Source organism: Cervus canadensis, chromosome 30 (assembly GCF_019320065.1).
Source record: "Cervus canadensis isolate Bull #8, Minnesota chromosome 30, ASM1932006v1, whole genome shotgun sequence".
NCBI lineage: Eukaryota > Metazoa > Chordata > Mammalia > Artiodactyla > Cervidae > Cervus > Cervus canadensis.
Window position 1 is genome coordinate 33,132,493 of NC_057415.1, and position 25,077 is coordinate 33,157,569.

The 25,077-nt window shown below is 40.5% G+C and overlaps 1 protein-coding gene across 1 annotated transcript; it reads left to right on the top strand.

Moving 5' to 3' along the window:
* On the top strand, positions 1-21,454 carry DNAJC25 (DnaJ heat shock protein family (Hsp40) member C25). Its single transcript, XM_043453157.1, has 4 exons — positions 1-427; positions 13,624-13,776; positions 15,587-16,057; positions 17,430-21,454. Exons 1-4 carry the CDS (start codon positions 95-97, stop codon positions 17,550-17,552), a joined length of 1,080 nt encoding a protein of 359 aa, XP_043309092.1. The 5' UTR covers positions 1-94; the 3' UTR covers positions 17,553-21,454.
* The last annotated feature ends 3,623 nt before the right edge of the window (positions 21,455-25,077 follow it).

Sequence of the window (25,077 nt, forward strand, 5' to 3'; positions counted from 1 at the left end):
CGTGCTGACGTGGAGCTGAGCCCCGGCCGCCGAGTGGGGCGCAACGCCGAGTGCCGGGGTGCGGCTGGGCTCTCGGAGCCGTGGCCCAGCCGGGATGGCGATCCCGTTCGCTCCGCGCCGGGGAGCCGGGGCTGCCAACCGGCGCTGGTTCGTGCTGCTGCCGCCCCTGCTGCTCGCGCTGCTGCTCGCGCGGCCCGCGGCGGCCCTGGTGGAGGGACTCTACTGCGGCGCGCGGGACTGCTACGAGGTGCTGGGCGTGAGCCGCACGGCCAGCAAGGCGGAGATCGCGCGGGCCTACCGCCAGCTGGCCCGGCGCTACCACCCCGACCGCTACCGGCCCGAGCCTGGCGAGGAGGGCCCGGGACGGACGCCGCAGAGCGCCGAGGAGGCCTTCCTGCTGGTGGCCACCGCCTACGAGACTCTCAAGGTAAGCCTGGGGGCTGCGAGGACCTGCCAGGGAAGCGCGCGGCGCGACCCGCTTGTCACCTGGCCGGTGGAGCGAGGCTCCCTGTGATTCCGGCGCCCGGCTCGACCACCTCTACCACCGTTAGGATGCTCGGGCTTTCCCAAGTGAGAAGTGGCTCACTGACGAAGATGGGAACCCCTTCAGTCTTGGGGAGTAGCTAGCCCCTTACTTTTTGTGGCTGTCTCTGGTATACAAAGGTTTGGGCTTCTTATGGTTTGGTGAAGGCATTTTAATAAGATGCAGCTCACACTCGGAAAGCAGGGTTATTATTATTACCGAGGTCTGTGATAGAACACTGGAAAGATCTCCAGTGACAGTGCGATCGCCCCAATCTGACGTGACAGAAACTTGGTTTTGGGGGATGGTATTAATTGTGACATTCAGCTTGGGCGTAAGATTCTAGAAAAACACTAAGAACACCAGATGTTTGACTCTTGGCTCTGACACCCCCATGTGACCTTGGATAGTGACTTAATATGTCAGAATACCTGTTTCTTCATATGCAGGATTATGGCCATGAAACCTGCTCAGTGGGTTGTTTTGAAGATTAAATGATCAATGAGAAACCTCCTATATAGGAGCTGCAAATTGGTGCTTAATAACTTGAGTTTCAAGACTCTGAGAATTTCTAGTAGGAAATATTTTGTGAATATATGTGTAGTTATTTGACAAAGGATTTATTGAGTCCTATGGAAATGGGGAGGGCTTCCCTCCTAGCTCAGTCAGTAAAGAATCTGCCTGCAATGCAGGAGACCCAGGTTCAATCCCTGGGTTGGGAAGATCCCCTGGAGAAGGAAATGGGCAACCCACTCCAGTATCCTTGCCTGGAAAATCCCATGGACAGAAGAGCCTGGTGGGCTGCAGTCCATGGGGTTGCAAAGAGTCGGGCACGACTGAGTGACTAACACACTTACGGGGATGGGGAGACTTAGCCTGATCCTGTTTTCAGCAAAAAGCAAACTATAGGAAATCACAAAGCACGAATCATATTTGGTGTGTTACTGTTTCAGGGGTCTCTTCATGCTAATACAACAGCAGTTGCAGTTATAGTGGTTTTTTTTTTTTTTTCTATTTTTTCTTTCTTTTTGAGGCATAGTTTTTCATGTTGTATGGTCTGCTTTTAACGACTGCTTTGAGTGGGGATAGTATAATTCAACCGTGGATTATTTTTCCAGATAAGATTTCTAGGGCTGAAAATACTGAGTCAAGGAGTTCATGGCTTGCTTTCCAGAGCAGTTCAGATAGTATAGAGCCATAAAACTCACCAAATTCGCACCAGCATTGGTGAGATTGCAGTGTTCATTGGCAATTACCTGAGGAATGGGTGGGGGTTTGAGAAAGTGCGGTGGCCAGAGGCAACCAAGAGGGCTTGGTTGTCTGTTATTTAGGATAAAGAGTGACTAAGGAAAGACTGCCTTAGATGGGGAAATTTTTCATCCAAGGCAGCCCGGCACCTGAAGCTCCAGTCTGCTTTTCTGCAGTGAGGAAAGAGAGCGGTCCAAGAAGCAACCAGAGCGCCTGCCACTGCTCCTCCAAAGCCCTCCTAGCGCAGAAGGGAGCGCTGGGCAGCTGAAGAGCGTCCAGAAGAGAGGCAGCAGAAACACTGGTAACTCTTGCCTTCTGCTGGGGTCAGAGATGGGTAGATTTGGCCTGAAAAGCGTGAGCCTCACATTAAGAACTTTGAAAACAAAGACCAAGAGACAGAGACAGTACAGAAAATCTGGCCAGGGGGTGGGGGATCTCCCAGGACTCTTAACTGTTCTTGCTATTTCCTTGAAGAGACAAATGCAGAGGCTGATCTGGTGGCTTTATCATGGTTGCCTCTCAGTGTTTCTGCAAGTTTAGCACTGATTCGTCAGCTAATAAAGAGCCTGAGGAAATAATTTGTCCACTCACGAACAAGGAACTTTGAGGCAGTTAAAAAGGAGTAATGTCTGGAGAAAGGCACACTGTTCCTCTTGATTGGGACAGGTTCGTGGTAGCTGCTGCTGCTGCTAGGTCGCTTCAGTCGTGTCCGACTCTGCGCGACCCCATAGACGGCAGCCCACCAGGCTCCGCCGTCCGTGGGATTCTCCAGGCAAGAACGCTGGAGTGGGTTGCCATTTCCTTCTCCAATGCGTGAGAGTGAAAAGTGAAAGTGAAGTCGCTCAGTCGTGTCCGACTCTTAGCGACCCCGTGGACTGCAGCCCACCAGGCTCCTCTGTCCACGGGATTTTCCAGGCAAGAGGACTGGAGTGGGGTGCCATTGCCTTCTCCTGTGGTAGCTGCAGGTGCCTCCAAACAGGGAACTAGAATTAGAATTGCAGTGATGGAGGGAGTAAGAGAGTGTTCTATAGTTTCCCCAACTCCACGCATTGTTACTCAGGAGAACGGAAATTATCTGTGAGAGAGAAGGGGTGTCAGGACTTAGTTCGGACGCTTGCTGAGCTCTGTGAAAACGTCCATGTTAATTTTACAGAGATAGATATGGATTCCACTTCCAACTGGAACACCTCCAGAAACTTTTTTTTTAAAAAAACTTCATTGCAGATGCCCTCTTCTGGATTAAGGAAGAGGACTTTTTCTTGCTGTATGTGCAAGAAGTTATTAAAAACAAATAGGGTGGTCTGAATTTATTGCTGTCATAACAGAATTGTGAGAAAGTTGTCAGAAGATATAATTTCTGGAGAATGCAGTGATCTGATAAACTGAGGTCATCCCCTCTAGGCAACAGTGTGTGGCACGATGTGCATGTTCAGTTGTGTCCGATTCTTTGTGACCCCATGGATTGTAGCCCACCAGGCTCCTCTGACCATGGGATTTTCCAGGCAAGAATACTGGAGTGGGTTGCCATTTCCTACTCAAGGGGATCTTCCGGACCCAGGGATTGAACCCGCCACTGCTGCATTGGCAGGCGGATTCTTGACCACTGTGCTGCCTGGGAAGCCAGAGGCAACAGAGATGTAACCCCTGTTACATCTGTTATATCTGATATCTGTTATGTATCAACCACTGTTACATCTACTATATGTTGCACTTGGATTATATTCACAGCCTGGAAGGAGGGCTTGTGAGGGCTAAGAGGTCCATCTGGCTTTTCGAGCAGGTCAGACAAAATAGTGGGAGAAGTTGATCTGTTCAGAGGCTCTGGAATAAAGATAACCACAGACGCCTGCCTGGAATTCCATATATCACCTCATGGGGGCAGCACTGCTGACTTGGGACCACATTTCCTTTCTATTTTCTCTTTTTGATAACACACTATATATTTCTTCATAAAGCAAGAAAGAAAGTGAAGTTGCTCAGTCCTGTCCGATTCTTTGCAACCCCATGGACTGTAGCCTACCAGGCTCCTCCCTCCGTGGGATTCTCCAGGCAAGAGTACTGGAGAGGGTTGCCATTTACTTCTCCAGGAGATCTTCCCAACTCAGCGGTCAAACCAGGGCCTGCCAGGCTCCTCCCTCCATGGGATTCTCCAGGCAAGAGTACTGGAGTGGGTTGCCATTTCCTTCTCCAGGGGATCTTCCCAACTCAGGGATTGAACCGCGGTCTCCGCATTACAGGTAGACGCTTTAACCTCTGAGCCACCAGGGAAGCCCACATATTTCTCCATAAAGACTAGCAATAAACCCTGTGAGAATGGAAAAGGAGGGAGGATCTTGGTAGGGCCTTGGGAAGACTGTGTTCTCCTTCATAGCCATGTTCAGTTATTGCCGGCATATGGCCAGAAAGTTGATTCTGTATTTGCTTTGTAGAATGCTCAGGTAGATTCCATCTCTGGAATAGTGTATGTGACAGATCTTTTGTGAAATCCGAAATAATTCAGTTGTAAATTCAGTGGAGCCAGGAGCCTTTTTTTCTCTTCCCCATAATTTTTTGATAACCTCCCTAATTTCCTATTCTTGGTGTGTTCAAGCCTCTTAATTTTTTTTTAACATAAATAAGAAGCTATATTACATCCTCGTTGCAACCTTACAGTGGTGTTCCATCAAAACTTGTAACAACCAAGCATCTCTGACTCACCAAAATGAGAATTATATTTGTGTAAGATACAGTGGGTTTATGACTCTGAAGTTGGTCTTGGTTGAATAAACACCTCTTTGAGAGAGTTTTTTTAGATGGAGATTGTTTAAAAAGATGATACTAATGTGATTTAAATGTAGTTGGTCAGACAAGGAGATATTTTCACAGTTGGTCATTGTTTTTATAGCAACAGAGATTCTTCCTGTGAATAGAGAGAATGGAAAAAAAAAAAACAGAAAAAGAAGGATGATAATAATGCAGGGCAAAGGGAACTTGCCAGATGCTTTTACCAAGTCATGCTTAGTTTATGTTCTCAGATAACTTAAACTTCCAGATCTCAGCAGGGCTTGGAACCATTATGATTTCACACGCTGCTTTATATTTGTTTCATAACATGAGTTAGGATGATGAAATAACTATTTAGTGTATTTGACTACTGGGGGCTCAGGGGGACTCATGGACTTTGGAAGTTAAGTAAACAGACTCTCACTGCGTCAACGTTGGATCTTTTTCTGTGGATATAGCACTTATCACACTGCACTAAATACTGAGTAGCCCATCTCCCCTCTCCACCAAACCTTCTTTTTGCATATATATCTGTGGCAACTAGCACAGTGTCTGGCACATAGATAATGAAAGTTTGTTAAATGCATACTCCTATCTGGAGATAGATTCAGATAGGATGGCAATTGAAAGTGAACTTCTGGTGTTTTGACATGGGTATGTGAAGCTGACATTTTACCCCAAATTAACTGTAGTTTGAAAGAGTGGTACAGATAAAATAAATTGGATAGTTATGAATGAAAAATTCCGATGTGAGAGAAAGATCACATTTCTGTTTTTAAGGAGAAATTATTTTCTCAAGGGTTTTAAAGTGAGAACATTAATTCTGAATATACATAAGAATTGGATGAACTAGATAAAATGAGAAGGCTGGGAAAGAAATAAGCAGGTGAGGAAATAGGTGGTAAGGAAGGATGCACTTATAAAACCTATAATTGGTAGACAGGGGTAGAGTTTGATAGCATTTTGCAAGATCACAAGAGAAGAACACAGAAAAGGTCTTGGAGGTATTACTAGCATGCAGGTTATCCGATACTTTGAAGGGATGTGTAGGGAGTGCCTTCTGCTCCAGCCTTGTCTTGGCAGGGAAGTCACAGGAACACTTCAGTTTCTCTTTATCGGTCTGGTTGATGTGGCAGGACTTTCGTAGTTAAGAATGTTTTGGCAAAAAGGGGATTCTGAACTTCCTGCCCTGTCATGTTACTGTTTATTGTTCTCTCTTTGTATATTCTCTTAATCAACCCTGTCTCCTAACTGGTACTGACTTAAGTTTTTTCTGAAGGAGGAGACCATAGCAATGAAAAAGGCACAATTCCTGCCTTTAAGCTTTGAATATAATAAGGAGACAGATACTTATTGTTCAGTTATTGTTTATTTAAGTTACATAATTAAAACGTGTAGCTTATATTGCAACACTGAGAGGGCACAATTATTTCTTCTTGGAGGACTGGAGAAGAATGTACTCTTTGATCTGGGTCTAGAACAGTCACCACTGTTGACTGTGAAGGGACATTTCTGGTAGAGAAAATTCTTGATCCATGAAAACATGGAGTTGTGAGTGTGCAAGGCTTGTTCCAGCAATGAGATGTACAATCAGTTTTATGCTTTTCCCAGGGACTCTGTTTTGGAGGAAGAAAATTAGCCACACTTATTGGTATTACTATCCTATTGGTATTATTTTTTCTTTTTCAGCATCGATCCAGATTTTTATCAGCCATTCATAATAAATGTGTATTCATAAAAATAATAGAAATGATGTGAATTTGTATTACTGTTGTGATGCTGATAAACAGCCAAGTTAAGTAAGCTTGATGGCAGATCGTTTTCATTTCATACAAACTCTGATTGGTCACAACTCCATGTAACACTTACACGTTTGGGGGGCCTTTTCTCGGTTTAGTGGAAAAGATGACGTGCTGAACAGTTCTGCCACGGGCCCAGAAGAAGGATGTGGGACCTTCTGTGCCACATTTGCTGTTTCTGCTATAAACCCATAAGTGTTTATTTTTCACATGTTACATGTTAATGTCACATGTTACTCCCTACTTATGGCCAAAGTTGATTACACACCAGATGTGCTTAATTCTAGTGCTGTGACTGCCTGACACATGATGTTATCAACAGCCCATCAGAGCTTTTGAATAACACAAAAACTACTGAGTTGATGTAATTCTAGGCAGAAACTAATTTTGCTTGTGTAGGTTTATCATAGGTAAACGGAATATTTTGAGATATTTCCAGCACAAAGACCCTCAGTGTCTTTTTAGAGATTGTAGGGGATCTACTGTTTCTAGGTTAGAAGCCTCTCAGGTGCGTGTTAGGGAGAATGTTTCAGGAGACTGGAAATAGTTTGGGATGGCCCCTTTAAACTATGTGTTGAACTTTATGTATTGACGAGTTACCAGAGGTTTGAAAGTGGATAAGTAACACAAGTCTGATGTTTATTTCAGAAAGAAATTCCTGGGAACAAGATTGAGGATGGATTGGGGAAGGCAGGAAGGTATTCTTGACTGAACTCATCTTACTTCCACCTTAATCTTCTGGAATCTTATCATTCCTCTTTGATAACTTGGGAATCTCTTAATTGGTTCATCTCTCATTCCTTAATTTTGAAACTATGGTCACATTTTTCTTCTTTCTTCACCGTTGGCTGTCCTTACTTCCTTATACCCCATCGTTTAAACTGTCACAGAGGGACATGTGCATTAGTACACATCCTGGAACTGTTCTTCCCAAGATGAGCAGTGATGTCCAAGCCTCAGATCAGAGGGCTGCTCTTCCTTTTGAAACTGTTTGTGGCATTTGATGTCCACCATGTAGTTCTTTAAGCTGTTCTCCTTTGACTGCCTTGATGTAATTCTCCCCCTTTGCTCTGAGCTTTCTAGCCATTTCTTTCAGTCTGTATAGACTTCTTTTTCCTCTGCCTTCACCTTAAACACTGCATTTCCTTAGAGTCTTATCCTTTGGGTACTCTTTCCTTTTTATTTTCTAAGCTCTTCCTGATGAAACTCAACCGCATCCTCGACAGTCCTGAAATTTGTGCATTCTCTGGGTTCATATTTTTAAATTGTCTCTCATTTGTAGCACAGGTACCCAAAATTAAACTGGAAACCAATTCTATTATCTTTGTTAAAAGCATAAATTTTAAAAGAGGATGACTCTCATACAAAATGAACATGTGTCAAAGATTTTATTTAACTCATTAATTAATGTGCAAACAATAAGATATTAAAGTGAAAGCCTCTCAGTCGTGTGCAACTCTTTTTGACCCCGTGGAATAGTCCATGGAATTCTCCAGGCCAGAATACTGGAGTGGGTAGCCATTCCCTTCTCCAGGGGATCTTCCCAACTCAGGGATGGAACCCAGGTCTCTTGCATTGCAGGAGGTTTCTTTACCAGCTGAGCCGCCAGGGAAGCCCGAAAGAAAAAGTGCCAGACCCTTTACAGTCAAGACAAGGAGTGTTGAAATGCCTATAATACTGGTCAGCATGACAAGGCAGTCATCAGTTCCCTTAATTCTACTGGACACAGTTTGTGTGAACAAGAATTATTTGCATTACTCCCAGTTTTCCACAAGTTACTTTCCTACAAAGTTAAAGTAGACTTTTCAAATATAGATAAAAGCACGCCCCTCCTACAGGAATAGGTAATCCCTGGAGGCTCCAGGCTTTGAAAAGCTGTCCAGTAATTTTTTCCCCTCCCCATTTCAAAATCTTCCACAGTTTCCCCCTGCACCTTCTCCACACTTGATACCCTCTTCTTTTATTCTTAGAATAAAGGGGTTCACAGAGTGACTATAATTAGAAACATCACTATTCTCAACATGATTGATTTCTGTACCCCTTTAATCACTAGAAGTCTTATTTTTTCTGCTTCCTAGTCTCTAAAATCTGTTTCTCCCTCATCCCATTCTTGATATACTGTCAGAGTTAGCTTCCAAAAATATACACTTCTCCCCAGCGCTGTTAGTCTCATACTTGAAACCGTTTTATGTTTGAATAGCGCAGCCAATTCACAGCCTTAACCCTTGAGCGTGGCATGTGAGAGCCCCTGCAGTTCTCACCAAACCTGTCTTCCGGCCACCTTCGCTACCCCTTTCTTCCCTAAACTTCCCCAGTGCCCGAGCTTCACTGAATCTGTTCTCTTCACTGTGCTTCTGCACCTTAACACTTGCTGCTCCCTTTGCCTGGAACAAATTTTGCTGCATCTTATTTACTTTTCAAGATCGAGCACTCCTTTCATGCCTTCTGTGAATCCTATTACCAGTGGTCTCAGGCAGGGAAGTCAGTGCTTAGTTCACGGCTTTTCTTGCTTGCTAGATTCTTCCTGTACACGGGGGAGCTCTTGAGGCCAGGACTTTAGTTTGTCTTTTTATTCCCCTTTGTGTTCAGCATGTGGCTTAAATGCCTTGCATAACTATTTGCTGAGCTGAAAATAACTAAGGTTTTTTAAAGCTCAGGTAACCAAATAGATGGTTAACAAACTGAAACACAAGAACAGATCTATATTTTGACCATGCTGAACTTGAGATATTTATGTTACATTTAGGAAATGTTCAAGAGCCATCTCAAAATAGGAGAAGCAGGAAAAACAGATGTGAGTGTCACTCTTAGTGGTATAGAGGTGATACTGCAAATGGTGGAAGTTACTGTGAGCGCATGCAGACTGAGAAAAGATGTTTAAGAGGACAGTTGCCTGAGTGGCTGCTGGGCAGGGAACAGGAAGAGAAATGGGAACTCAGAGCAGTTAACTTTCTTCCTCTTTAGTAGGGTGTAATAGTCTGGAAAAAAATCAGATTTTTTTTTTTTTAAAGGATCATTTGTGTGTGAATTTCTCTCAAAAATAGGATGAATATATATATTTTTAAGAATGAACAAACTATTACTATATTTTCATATATTATTGATTCTTGGCCTTTACCATCCTAAATGGTTTCTATTATTTGTGTAATTGAAAATTTTTAATGTGAAACTGGTTGCAATATCAAATTATTGCAGTTTACGTCTGTTGAGATCAAACAACTCATTATTTCTTCCAAGGACAAGAACATAATATATTTTTGCCTCTGGGGAGGGGGGATGATCATTTTCACAAGAGAAGGAAGCGTTCAGTGCTTGCTTTGCCTGTGGGTCTCCTCTTGTTCACTTTTGATCTAGATATTGGTGGTTACGTTCCAGTCCTCCTGCATATGCCCAAGAGGATTGGGAGTGGAGTGAACACCAGCAGAAGCACCATTTTTTCCTGTAGAGATTAGAGACAAGGAGCTTATTGCCCTGCTTGTCAAGGCTCAGGACAGAGAGGAGGAAGAAACAAGTATAAAGGTTTTGGCTTTGGAAAGAAGTTGGAATCTCCTGACCCTGGGACCTTAAGATCCACAAAATTGCTGAAAGAAAAAGTACTACCTTATTGAAAGGTAAGATATTAACACTGTTTTAAGGTTTAAGCTCTTATAGCCACATTGGCATATCTTCATAAGCTCTGAAATCAAGCAGTCATTTCTGGCCAAGCCCAGGTTTTTGTGATAACCCATCCCACCTTCATGGTGAGGTGGAGACCTGGGTGGCTGGGGAGATGTCTGCAGTGAGGGAGAGCCTTTACAAAATTTCATTCAGTTTTGAAATGATATTTATTGAATGCCAGGCACTGTGCTAGGCCTTGGATATACAGAGATTAATGGATCACCCTACCTGCCTTCTAGAAGTTCTCATTCAAGGCAAAGAAAAAAACCCTGATGATTACAATGTGATAAGTGCTATAATAAATAGGTAATAAGTGTAGTAAGAGTGGTCTGAATCTGTCTACTATTGTTTATGTCCTAAGGGTTAATAGAAGCTCATGAGGTTGGATAAAATGAAAGAGCATTTGAGTTAAAGTGAATTATCTGTTCAGACATAGATATAAAAGAGCATGCTATACTTAAGAACACACCAAATTCCAGAAGTTGCTATCTGAGTGTTTGCTGTGGGCAAAAGAAAAGAGAGTGATGAGATGTTGCTAAGGAGGTAAACTTAGGCCAGTTTTGGAGGCCTTGTTGCATGCCAAGGAAAATTGAACTTAACTTACTAGCCACTGGGAAGCACTGGAGATAACAAACAAATAAACTGTGAGGCTACTTAGGTCCCAAGATGGGTAGGAGAAAAGATAGATATATAATATTAAAATAAGAATGTACGTGAAACTCTTTAATTGGGTCCCAGTCTGTCTTTTCTTTTTTCCTAATATTCCTGGTGTCCTGTGTTCTTATTAGGTTGACTCTAAACTTAGTAGGTTACTGAAGAGTAGGACTTTGACTTAGATTGTTGAGACTCCCTAACTCTTCAATTTGTGCCAACCTTGAAACAACCTTGTCAAGTGTATTATGCTTGGGTCAGCTTAAAATCCATTTTCTTCATTCTGGAGAGAAAGCTATAAACCCAGTAAAGAAAGAAGATTGTGGCTGAATAAATGCTATAACAAGGGGAATGCAGGCCTTCTTTTCTCTAATCATGACCAAAACAGGGTCATGAAATTATGGGCCCCAAGGAAAAGAAAACCATTCTAAGAGAAGTCAGGCTTGACCCTGAAACCATTTACAGGGATGAGGTAGTTTGAGGACTCATTATAGAGGGACCTGAATAGACCCCACAGGCTCTGGTGACAGTAGAGAGGCCAGACATAAGATATAAATTTTGAAGTTGCTGGTGCTGGAGCATTAGCTGACCACCTTGTTAATGAAGCTCTGGGCTTGATGAAGTCACAGATCTAGGGACCAGTGAGAAGATGGTGACTGGGGGTAAGACACGGGTGAAATGCTTGAAGAAGGATATCTGCATTCTGTGGATTATGACCTTCACTAAGATAAGAGAACAAAGAAGAGAGCATAGCCCCCGGGGGTATACGGATTGTATTCGCAGAGCGCATTTCAGAGACACTCAGATCTCTGTATATTGCAGTCAGGAGGAGTGCAGACTGTCGGACCTGGCTGAGGGCTCTGCAGAGACGATGACGCCGGAGGACTGTAGGAATCTCACCTCGGGGACAGTTAGCTTCTAAACTACTTGTCATCTAGTTGGAGCAAGGAGAAGAATTCGTGTTTGAAGAAATACATTTCAAAAAGCGTCTGCCAAGACTGGGAGGCTGAGTTTAAAAGGCAGTAATTTCAGGCCAGACACAGAGCATATCTATAAAGTTAGACCAAAAAGCAAAAAAGTGGAGGGGGGGCGGAAAAATTCTCCAAAGATGTCTTGAAGTACTCAAAATGAGGTACATCAGATAGGCTTTCGTCTTCAGAGCTCTCTGTATGACCTGTAACGTTTTACCCTCTTTAGGTTAGAAGCGCTAGAATATGATGACGGCTTACAGAAGGAATAATGCACTGACAGTCGAGGCGTGTGGCCTGCAGGGTCTCAGTTCCCCGAGAAGGGGTTGAACCTGGGCGGTCACAGTGAAAGCCTGGAACAGGGTCCCTAGGCCAGCAGGGAACTCCTGAGAAAATCTTTTCTGATGAAAGAGAATGAACAAGAAGTGAATTTGAAAATATCAGCCTGAGTCAGCTTTCCTTGTATATCGGCTCAGCTTTCCTCTCATATCGGCTCTCTATATAGTGCCATGGAATATACTTTAAATATATTTACATCTAATTATACTAGATACTACATCTAGCTTCAAATTCTAGTCAGAGGTAAAAAATATTTTGAATGTAATGAATGTAAGAACTGTTACCGAGAATGTGCTCAAATTCAGAATTCTTTTTTTTTTTCTCCCAAATTCAGAATTCTTCATAGGAAATATATAATGATTTTAATGGGTACAGGAAAGATTTTGTCATTAGCAAACTTTTTATTTTAAACCTAAGAAATTGCATATTGGAGGACTCAGGAGGAGGCCCTGAACAGATCCAAGGACCTCTGTGGTTACAAAGCACTAAATGTAGATTTTGAAATGGTTTTGCTAGTAATCTGCAGCTTTATGAATGTTGAATAATTAATTTATCATAGAAAGAAATCCTCTAGGTTTAAAAAAGATGTTTGTTTTCATAATGATTTCTGTTGTACTCACTTATAGATAAAAGAATTTGCTGTGGTTTTGGTGCTTAACATTTTCTCTGGAAACAAGACAAGCTGAAAAACAGGTTTTTGTGGGATTTAAAAAAAAAGCAAATCATAATTTAATAGCTTTTTAACCTATGTAACTCAGTAAAGGGTTGGCATTTGTACCCGTTACAAACTGATTCAAATTACAGAAGGTTTTAAAAAATGCTTTATTTGTAAACATTTGAGCAGCATTTCAGAAGGCTATAATTTTTTCAACATGTTTACACGATTAAGAAAGAGCTGTATATTACCTTATCTATGAACTGGGCTGTGAAAACGTGTTATAATAGTAAAGGAGAACACATTTTTAACATGTTTTTATATGATATACGTCATTTGATATTCAAAACAGCCCTGTAAAATTAGTAGGGCAGCTATTAATATCTCTGTTTTACAAGTGGAGAAGAGTGAGGCTCAGAGAGGCTAAAATTTTTGCCTAAAATCACAGAGGTAGATTTTGACCATTCTACTCCATCACTGTCTCAGTGTTTCCTTGAGATGAACATAATTCAGTTTTGAGGGCATAGACTGGTTTTGTCTATTTTTTGTTATCTTAATCTTTGCTTTCAGAAGAAAACGTACTATACAAGGCTGGGAAATGATTGTGAATATATACAACAGAAATAGACATTCTTTTTTTCTGTCAACAGTTACTAAGAGTAGGTGTCAACATGCTCTTAAAGTGTAAGAACAAATCTGTATCCTTATTAGCACCACAGCACTGGCTAAATAAGCATAGTTCTTTGCTATTGAAGTGTTTTTATGTTTTCCAGGAGGCCTAATAGTTCTCAAGAATTTGAGGAAAAATTTAAATTCTGCTTTATACCTAATATTAAGTTCTGGAAACAAACTTGTGTGTGCCTTTGAGGAATTATGGGAATTTTTTTGGACAATTTGTTGTTTTACTCAGATTGACTACATACTTATAAAATTCTAGGTTTGACTTCAACAGAGTGTTAACTAAGGCCATTTTACGAGCTGTCATATGAAACTGGGTATCTGGTTGTTTTTACTTTACAGGATGAAGAAACTCGAAAGGACTATGACTACATGCTGGACCACCCGGAGGAGTACTACAGCCATTACTACCACTACTACCGCAGGCGCCTGGCCCCCAGAGTGGACGTGAGGGTCGTGATTTTAGTCAGCGTGTGCGCTATTTCAGTGTTTCAGGTGTGTACTGGTGGACAAATATGTCTATGTGTATGTGAAGGAGTGCACATTGCCTAGTGCTAGTCATTAAAACTGAACTAGAAGTATGTTTTTGTGCAGTTTTACTTCCAGTTCAGATTAACTTTTTATGTTAGAAAAATATTTAATCAGTTAATAGTAGTGGAATCTTTGATGGCAGGAAGTCTAAGAAATTGTGCATGTCATTATATAACTACTAAAACTAATTACCAAACAGAAAACCCAGATCTCTTCCTCATTGCCTGCTCTGTATTTTCCATATAACAGCCAGAGTGACTGTCAACTAGATCCATATGATTTACTGGTGACCCTTGAACAGCACGGGTGTGGATTGCACGGGTCCACTTATCCTCGGGATTCTTTTCCCTATGCGGCCCCGCACTACGGTACCACACAGCTGAGGCTGGTTGAATTGGAGGATAGGGAGGGACCGTGTGTATGCACAGTTGGCACCTACGGAGGGCCAACTATGAGTCACACTCGATTTTGCAGAGAGTGGGGCCCCCTCGTGTTGTTGAAGGACCAAACTGTACTTTCATAGGACTTTTCAATGATTTCCCATTAAACTTGGGGAAAAATCCAAATTCCTTAGTATGGCACAACAAGTCCTGGCCTCTGCCTACTGAATGCCGGGAGTATAGTGGTTGCCACCATTTAACAACCAGAAATCTCACACATCTCCACGTGACAGCGAAGGGCACTCCTGCTCCAGTTTAAAAACCACTGAAAGAGAGTAAAAGTGCTACAGTAACTTTATGTTGTTTTAATATATCAGAGAAATATAAGTTCAGGCTGAAATGAGCTTTCCCTACTATTAATTCCTAAACTAACCATACCCATCATATCCTCCTCCTCTAGAGGCAAAAAAAAAAAAAAGATGAACCAATTTGCTAGTTTCAAAATTACTTCTCCAGTTTAATTCCCAGAAATGAAATTCAATTTATATGACAAAAGAATTCCTATTGAAAACTAAAATTGTGTATTTTAAATGTTTCAGCTTTTGTAGTATTGCCTTTTCAACAGGGAGAGGAGGGGCAATTTTACTTTTCTGTTTTAGATAACATAATACTCTAGTCACTTTTTTGTTGTTGCTATTAATAGATTGCTTCTATATTTTAGGATACTGGTATAATTGCTTTTTTATTCAGTAAAATAGCTGAAATGTGTGGAGGTACTATATGAGGAGTAGTACTTTTTCTGATAACAAAACCCTTTGTGGTTGAATATATTTAAGAAATAATTTAATGTTTTCTTGCCCAAATAAGTAAAGATTCAAACATACTTGAATCTTTCAGTTCATAATATGATGAACATTACTGTGGCATGTGCAGATGGTTTAGGAAACAGATAAATATCGTTGCCTGAGTCTACACCCTGTGATTGTTTGAAAGAAACACCTTCTGACCTAGTTTTGCCATTTGACGACTCCTCCAGTAGGTAGATTGCACCCTTAAAGAAGAGGGATTTCTTAATTGCGATCTAAGGAGGAGTCAGATGTAAAGATGTGGAATCAACAGGTACGGTGTGATTCCCCTGAGCCGTCCTCCGATCCTGGGTGTTTCCTGTGGAGAATCAGTGCCTTTTTGGCTCAGCTGACAACTTATCTGACTTCTCAGTCCTGAAGATTCCCATGTCCACATGGCTATTATTCAACTGTATCTTTAACCTACAGAGTGAGATTTTTGAGGTCCCCTGTTTTTAATCAGAATGGGTTTTTTGTGGGCGGGATTGTGTTCACCAAGATGAATTTTGGTAATAAAAGTGATCCGTTTTTCTTTGTTAAATATTCTAGTTTTTCAGCTGGTGGAATAGCTATGACAAGACGATCAGCTACCTGGCCACGGTGCCCAAGTACCGTATCCAAGCCATGGAGATTGCCAAGCAGCAGGGATTGCTGAGAAAAGCCAAAGAGAAGGGCAGAAACAAAAAGTCCAAAGAGGAAGTTCGTGATGAGGAGGAGAACATCATAAAGAACATTATAAAAAGTAAAGTAGATATAAAGGGCGGCTATCAGAAGCCCCGGATGCGTGACCTGCTCCTGTTTCAGATTCTCTTCGCTCCTTTTCACCTGTGCTCCTATATAGTGTGGTATTGCCGATGGGTCTATAATTTTAACATCAAAGGCAAAGAATATGGGGAAGAAGAAAGACTATACATCATACGTAAATCTATGAAGATGTCCAAGTCTCAGTTTGATAGTCTAGAAGATCATCAGAAAGAAACTTTTCTTAAACGGGAGCTTTGGATAAAGGAGAATTATGAGGTGAGTAATGACTCTGCTGTGATTTTTACTGTTCTCTTCCTTACCAAGTTAAAACTAAAGGATCACAGAAGTGTGCTCTAATTTCTGAAATCGAATAGTTCAGTACGGATAAAGATCTTTTGTTGACAATATGACTAGTAGTCAAACAGTGAGTTTTTAACCTGTAATTTGTCCTTTTAAAAGATGAACTTCAAATACTTTAATTCACTAATGCTAAAAATTTAAAGAATGGTCTAATTTGTTATGTTAAATTGCACTGGGATAGAATGTATGTTTGCAAGGATGTCACCATTTTCTGTTAATTGCACCAACTAAACTTTGATCGTAACATCGTATGACCTGAACTAATTTTATGGCTGACCCAATATATGAAAAGCTTTCACTTTTAAGTAGTTTAAGCAGCCCACTATACAATAAACTGTCTGTCATGGAGTGCTATCCTGGGCTAAATTATGGTATTATGTGAAATTATCTTAGTCATTACTTCCTGAAATTTGGAAGTAAAGTAATTTCCTTCTAAAATTTGATATGGCTGTGAAATTGGTTATGAAAACTTGTCCATTTAACTTTAACTGACATTCACTAAATATTATAGAAATGAAAGCTGTTCTTTGTTTTTAACCTCTATGGTTTATTTAACCTTCTTTGGGAACTTTAAAAATATTTTGAAAGACCAATAATTATCTTTGAAGATAAAAGAAGTTGTAAGTTCAGTTTGGAGACCGAAGTATTTATAAGGCCACTTTGTTCCTTGGTTAGAATCAACATGTACTTAAAGTCATCTGTTAAATTTACTGAGTACCATGTTAAGAAAATTTATGTTGATTCTTCAATATTGGATGTTAGTTGTAGATAGGAAATGTTTAAACCCTTTAAACTCACCTTACATATAATTTCAAGGAAGAAAAGAATGTATTTCCAGGTTATAGAAATCAGTGGGAAAAAACACTAGTTCTTGCATGAGTTGTTCTTTTTTTATTTTTTGATTTAACACTGGATGTTAAACTGCTTAATTGCTTAGTATTTTTTGGTGCATGGTTTTCAGAAGACAAACCAATACATTCATTGGGAACTTTTACCTAAAATTATATTTGAAAAATATAAACATGCTATTGTGGTTCAGTTGTTGTGTCCAACTCTTTGCGAGCCCATGGACTGCAGCACACCAGGCCTCCCTGTCCCTCACTATCTCCCGGAGTTTGCCCAAGTTCATGTCCACTGAGTCGGTGATGCTGTCCAGCCTTCTCATCCTCTGCCGCCCTCTTCTCCTTTTGCCCTCAATCGTCATCAGCATCAGGGAAACATGTCATAAAGCTAATGAAAATGTTTCTGTTTGGATTGTCAAGTCAGTTCGTGTTATTTATACTTATAGGTCTACAAACAAGAGCAAGAAGAGGAACTAAAGAAAAGATTGGCAAATGACCCTAGATGGAAAAGATACAGGAGATGGATGAAGAATGAAGGGCCTGGACGGTTGACGTTTGTGGATGACTGAAGACCGCTGGAATGCTGCTATGCCAAACCTTAACTGTGATACTATTTTCATAACTGAATTATTTTAGCAATGTATCGACTGCACCTCAGCAGTAACTAAAATTCCTCAAGAATTAGATTAAACAGAATAATGTAGACATTTAAACTTTCCCTTCAAACTTTATACATAAGACATTTATGATTGTTCAATTTTTATAATCGATTTGTGGATTTTGTTAAAAGACTTGACAGGAAGATTTATTAGTTGCCATTTAAAAGTTTTATATCTTTAGTTAAAAATTTGACATGAAAATTTATTAGATACCATTTAAAAATATTACGTGTTAAGTGTTTATTCTTCAAAAGTGTTTCCTTATTCTTTGTTAAGTGCTACATTTTTCTGCTTTTGTGACCTCTGATAGTTTCACAGAACGTAATTATAACACCATTTAATTACATTATTGAGCGTGTCTTTCTAGACACAAACTTCTTCAGCAAAACGAATTCAACTATCATGTCATCTTCATGACAGTCATTATAGGATTGAAATAAGTTCAAAATATCTCTCTGGGAGAGTCTTCTGCTGGGCTGTCTTTATACTATCTCCCCCCAGTCATAATATTGTTAATAAGATCAGAAACTCTCCAGGAGAGTGAATGTACCTTCCTGTCCTTGTGGGATGGTCTTGATTACAGTCATTATAAGACTATAACTGTGCTCGCAAACATTTCTCCAGAAGAGGACCTCAGAAGAAGGTCTTTTTGTAACACAGCATTGCTTTCTTAATCTTCCCTTCAATTAAAAAAAAAAAAAAACAGAGCGAAAGTAGTGTAATGAAAAGTTCATATATTATGAAGTCCTTGATTAGTGAAAAATCTATTTTATGTGAGCATCTTTACATGCATTTAAACCAGAAAGAAGAAGTGCATGGGTGTGTGCTGTTCTGTCAGACAATGAAATGTAAATGTTTTATGCGTGTGTAAGTGAAAGTAATTCACACGTAATTTGACTGAATTGAGTATGATACTGGAGCAGAGTATCGAAACACATTCACGGTAGCTGGTCAGTACTCCTGTTAAAAGATACATCCCAGCCCATCATTTTAGTAAAATGGTTGCAATATATCCCAAGTTTGTTGGTATGCCATTTTAAGTCAAAGATTAACATATTGCTTCTGTATTATTTAAAAGATGTAGCATAAAAGTATAGTATAGTAGATAGGCAGAATCAGTTTCTCCTCCAAGGAAACTCAGCCTTTCAAGAGCTCAGCCCAAATATCTGACACATGCAAAGATGGAGGAGGGAAAGTTCACCAAACTTGTTAATACAGCGAAAGACCTGAGGGGGATTATATATTTCTGTGAGTGAGGGCCTCAATTACCTCATTAGAAAATCAGGGGAGCAGTCTGGCTAGATTATCACTAAGGTCCTTTTGCAGCTCTAAAATTATATAATATTTATATTTTTGTAGACTTCAGATGAAAGCGTTTTATGCATCCATTCTTTTTGGGAGGGTGGAGAAGTCACAGCCATAAATTATAGGAAGCTGTGTTTCAAACCCCAAATGCCCAACTCTTAACCATAGATAAATGCCTTTGAAAGGTGCTGCAGTTGTCTATAGAGTCAGTAATCCCTATCTCAGTGAATGTGTTATCATACATTTGACACACAACAGTATTATCTAAGAATGAAAGTGTGTACCATATGTTACAAAAACCAGAAAGAAACGTAGGTACTTGCCCTTCTGTTAAAATTTCAAATACGTTAATGATTAACTGTATTTTTTTTTTTTTTTAAACCTGGTGATAAGGAAAAATAAAAGGACTGAATGTGTTAGCATTCATAAAGGTTGACTGTTGAAAACAGTGTATCTTTGGATATTATTTTGCATATATGCTAGATTGCTGTATTTCTTTTGGTCTTTATATAGGAATCTCATTTCTGTTCCTGGCAACCTGCTTACTTGGTAAAAGTTTGGTCTGTCTTTTGGAATCATGGCCATTGAATGGGTAAGATGAATGGACTTTCCTTAACAGGATAGTGATTCTTCTCTCCCCTTTCCTTAGCAAAATGGCTTTATGCTTCAAAATCCTGGAGGAAAGGAAGGGCGATTAGTTGTATCACAAGTGTCACTCAAGTATCCTGGGTATCTTCACTAGTACTCACCTTACTCTGCCCATCCCCGCCAAAAACCCAACAGCTTCTCCAGTTTAGAAACATCTGGAGAAGAATCTTGAGTAGGGGATCCCAGAACCCCACTATAGTTAGAAAACCTTTATTGAGCTTCATTTTAGAGCTATCACCATTTCCTTTTTACTTGAAATTCAGGAGTTTACAAAGCATAGTTGCTTATTGGTTTCTGTTTATTATGACGTCATGTAATTGAGGTCTGTGCTAAAACTACCCTTAGAGTTACATTCACATCAAATATCCTCATAGCAGATTTCAAAACTGATCCTTCCTTCATTGGTCTTATTTCTTTATGAATTTTCCAAGTTCTACAAATTGTAGGTTGCAGTTTCATAACATATCTATCAAGTAGGGACCATGACTAGAATTTTAAACACTACAAGTGGTTTGTAGAAATTTAAAATACAAGTGGTATACAGAAATTTAAAATATTATATGCAAAAATAGTTCAGTTTACAGAATTGACAACTATTTTAGTACTATTGAATGTATGTTTAGAAAACTGTAGTTTATTTCCTTTGAGATTCTTTTATTTTTTGGACTGAAAGGGCAGTAAACTTTTAACACCCATGCCTTGGAAATATTTTCCCTGCGTGGAAGCCAACTGCTAAGCTTACATTCTGCTAATGTTATAAACCAGTGTGTTAGCCCCAAACTGAAAGTTCTGTGGAAATTAAAGAGAAATGGCTTTTATTAGACATTAGTATGACTAGGTCTAGCTACTTAAAGACTTTATATTGGACATGGTTTCTGGAGTTATAATTGTGCCCTTGAGGCAGATAAATGTTGATACTGATACAAAATAGTTGTGTATGGATGAATTATAATTTTATTTACAAAATGCAATACTCTTCACATTTAAATATGTACTAAGGCCAAATCTGAACCCTAACAACTAAATAAAATTTGCTAAAGAAATTAACCTTTTTGGTTTCCTCATCTGTGAAATGAGGGGATCTTTTTAGAGAATCAGGACTTAATCTATAAGCCTGAAAATTTACATAGGTTTAGGGTCTTAAGTAGATTAGATGGCTTGCAATTGAGAAATGTTACACATCATTTAAGTAAAAAATCTACATAATTTGTCATAAACTTAATCAGCTCCTTATCCTTGACAGTTGTGTATATAATGGGTCACATGACCTTAGGTCAGAGACATATAGGATTTCTTACAGACTCCTCCCCAACTTCATTAGGGATGAAGAAATTTCCTTCCATTTCACTGTGTCTTCTTTTGTGACCTCAAGACGAGTGAGCAGAATGCAGTCGCATGGTTCAGGCTTTGCAGCCAGATCAAAGTTGTGCTTCTTGGCCATTTGGCTAAGATCAAGTTTAGGATGGGGACTTCCTAGATGGCACAGTGGTGAAGAGTCCACCTGCCAATGTAGGGGCCACAAGAGATGCAGGTTCGATCCCTGGGTCAGGAAGATCCCCTGAAATAGGAAGTGGCAGCCTGCTCCCGTATTCTTGCCTGGAAAATTCCATTGATGGAGGATCCTGGTGGACTACAGTCCATGGAGTTGCAAAGAGTTGGGAGGGACCGAGCACAGACCAAAGTTTAGCTCCTGGCCCTACAAATGATTAACAGCTTGACTTTGGACAGGTTAACCTCTGAACCCAATTTTTTTAATCTCTGATAGTGATACTAACTTCATAGGATGCTTATGAGAATTAAACAAGATGGGGTAAAATGCCTGACCTATATTAAATGTTCAATAAATGAGTTCCTCTGCCTTTCAGAGAGAACAAGACAGTCTTTTTTGTTAAAAACCCATGGTAATACTGTTCAGTGATTACAGAACTGTTGTTTCTTTACTATTTTAATAGGTATTTGAATTCCTTACTTTGTGCAGAGTACTGTGCTAGAGTGAAAAAGTGACACTCTTTAGGGTTGGGATTTGTCTTAAAATCAGCTGCCTGCCCCTTGTTTCCCCTGGGGTACAAGGTGAAACAGCTGAGATTACAGCTCAGAAAAGAATGAACTTTCAGAGCAAATAATCTGCTCACTAGTTCAAGGCCTACATTTATGGAAGGGATCCTTCCAGCAAAATACAGAGGCATGCCTGGAATGGTTGCTCAAAAGGACATCAAGTAGCCCTAAGTTACACTGCCTCCCAAAGTCTTAAGCAGCCTGTAAAAATCTCTCCAGAGAAGCTGAATCTATAAACCTGTTGATGAATCGTTCACTCCTGATTCATTAATTAATGCAGTGGGTATAAGGAAGTGACATGGATTTTTATGGTACATTATATTGTGTCACATTAAACATAGTTGTTAGTGTTTTCCTGTTTCTTTTTAGAAAACTGAAGGTAGCAGAAAAGAAAATACCTCGTTTTATCATTTATTGGAGAAGAGTGATTTAAAGCCTCTTTTCTGGAAAAAATAACCCACTGTTAAAAGGTGACAAAATACATATTAGGAGTGAGGAATTATAGATCCGAACAGGGAAACAAATGAAATATTTGTCTTCAGAAGGACACTGACATTTCTAAAAATACTGAGGCTCTTAGAAACAGTGGAAATTTTTATCTTAACCAAGGGGGGAAAAATGTGTAACAGTCTCTAACATACTGGTGACCTTTTACTGAAGTCTTGTCTCCCCAGCTTCAGTTCGTCTTGTGTCTTCATCCCAGATTAATATTCCTAAAATATCTTACCATGTGGCCACCCCACTGCCACAGAATTCTGCTTCTTCCTGTGACTTGTAGTCTTAACAGCTTTGTATCCTGTATTACTCACTAGAGCCTTCTTCATTCATTAACTGATCCATTCCATGGCCTCCTGTTCTCCATATTGGAATGCTTTCCCCTTTTTGCTTTCCATCTGTCCCACACGTATCCAAAGTCTAGGTCTCACCATCTAAGATGAGCTTTTCCTAGTCCTTCCAGTCTGTATCTTTGAATTCTTTGCCACATCTTTTTTAAACACAACTTTTCTGTCAACAATTTAGTCATGTTTCCAACATGTAATTTCATCTTTTGACTAGAATGTTAAGTTCCTTGTGGTGAGAGAACTTGCCACTAGAGGGCTTTAAAATTTGTCAGGAGACAAGACCAATTCTTTTTAACACCTCAAAGACTAAATACATAGCTCACAAGATGAATAGAAAAAAATATTCAACCTCAACAGTTAAGACATCTAAAAGACTTAAGGCATCATTTTCCATCTATTAGGTCAGTAGAAATAAAGAACCACAATATAGATTTGTGGGTACAAAGAAATAGCCTTCTGGTGGGAATAACAATTGCTATCACCTTCTAGATGATAAAGTGGCAAAAAGTTTTAAAAACTTATATATTCTTTGATCCACTAATTCCACTTTTAGGAATGCATCCTGAGGAAATAAAAGACATGCAAACAGCTGTTTGTTTAAGGTGGCCACCACAGTGTTAAAGAATAGGGCAGTACATTACAAGCCAGTCAGGATGGCTGCTATCCAAAAGTCTACAAGCAATAAATGCTGGAGAGGGTGTGGAGAAAAGGGAACCCTCTTACACTGTTGGTGGGAATGCAAACTAGTACAGCCACTATGGAGAACAGTGTGGAGATTCCTTAAAAAACTGGAAATAGAACTGCCATATGACCCAGCAATCCCACTTCTGGGCATACACACTGAGGAAACCAGATCTGAAAGAGACACGTGCACCCCAATGTTCATCGCAGCACTGTTTATAATAGCCAGGACATGGAAGCAACCTAGATGCCCATCAGCAGACGAATGGATAAGGAAGCTGTGGTACATATACACAATGGAATATTACTCAGCCATTAAAAAGAATTCATTTGAATCAGTTCTAATGAGATGGATGAAACTGGAGCCCATTATACAGAGTGAAGTAAGCCAGAAAGATAAAGAACAATACAGTATACTAACACATATATATGGAATTTAAAAAGATGGTAATGATAACCCTATATGCAAAACAGAAAAAGAGACACAGATGTACAGAACAGACTTTTGGACTCTGTGGGAGAAGGCGAGGGTGGGGTGTTCTAAGAGAATAGCATTGAAACAAGTATACTATCAAGGGTGAAACAGATCACCAGCCCAGGTTGGATGCATGAGACAAGTGCTCAGGGCTCAGACAAGTGCGAGGGTGGGGTGTTCTGAGAGAATAGCATTGAAACAAGTATACTATCAAGGGTGAAACAGATCACCAGCCCAGGTTGGATGCATGAGACAAGTGCACTGGGAAGACCCAGAGGGATGGGATGGAGAGGGAGGTGGGAGGGGGGATCAGGATGGGGAATACATGTAAATCCATGGCTGATTCATATCAATGTATGGCAAAAACCACTACAATATTGTAAAGTAATTAGCCTCCAACTAATAAAAATAAATGAAAAAAAGAATAGGGCAGTAGCTGAATAAATTCTGATCCAGTTGCATAATGGAATACCACACAGTCATTAAAAATAATAAATGAAGAGCATATCTTTTTTGACTGCCCCTGGATTGCTTCTAGTATCAGCATCCTGGTTTTCCTTTGGGAAACTGATCTTCCTCTTTCAGTCTATACAGTTTGAATGGACTGAGAAACCATCAGTTTGGGTTCCCCAGAGAAACAGACTCAGATGGAGATTTTCATGAAGAAAGTTTGTTGTTTAGTGACTAAGTCGTGTGTGACTCTTGCGACCCCACAGACTATAGCCCGCCAGGCTCCTCTGTCCATGGGATTTTCCCCACAAGAATATAGGAGTGCACTGCCATTTCCTTCTCCAGGGGATCTTCCCGACCCAGGGATCAAACCTGCATCTCCTACATTGGCAGACAGATTCTTTACCACTGAGCCACCTGGGAAACTTTGTTGGGGAGTGTCAAAATCAATAGGTATGTGGCGGGGTGGGTGGTCCAGGGATTGGAAGTGAAGCAGAGAGAAGAGCTGAACTGTGAAGCAACTGTCATTAAGGCCTCAGATGACCCTGGCCAGGAGCCTGGACTCGTCCTTCAAGTGAAAGAAAGTGAAAGTGTCAGTTGCTCAGTCCTGTCCAATTCTCTGCGACCCCATGGACTGTAGCTGGCCAGGATCCTCTGTTCATGGACTTCCCCATGCAAGAATACTGGAGTGGGTAGCCACTTCCTTCTCCAGGCTATCTTCCCAACCCAAGGATCGAACCTGGGTCTCCCACATTGCAGGCAGACTCTTTACCATCTGAGCCACCAGGGAAGCTGCAGCCTCCACTGCTAACTCCAGCTGACGGGGCTGGAGTTCAGATCTCTTACATCCCACATCAGTCACTGGATGAGAGCTGACAAGGGGAGCGGTGGCTCTGGTTCAGGGCAGTTTCCAGAGTGACTCAGCCCAGAGGCATCAGCTGCTACTACTCCCAGCAGATGGGGGAGCCAGTGCCTTTGT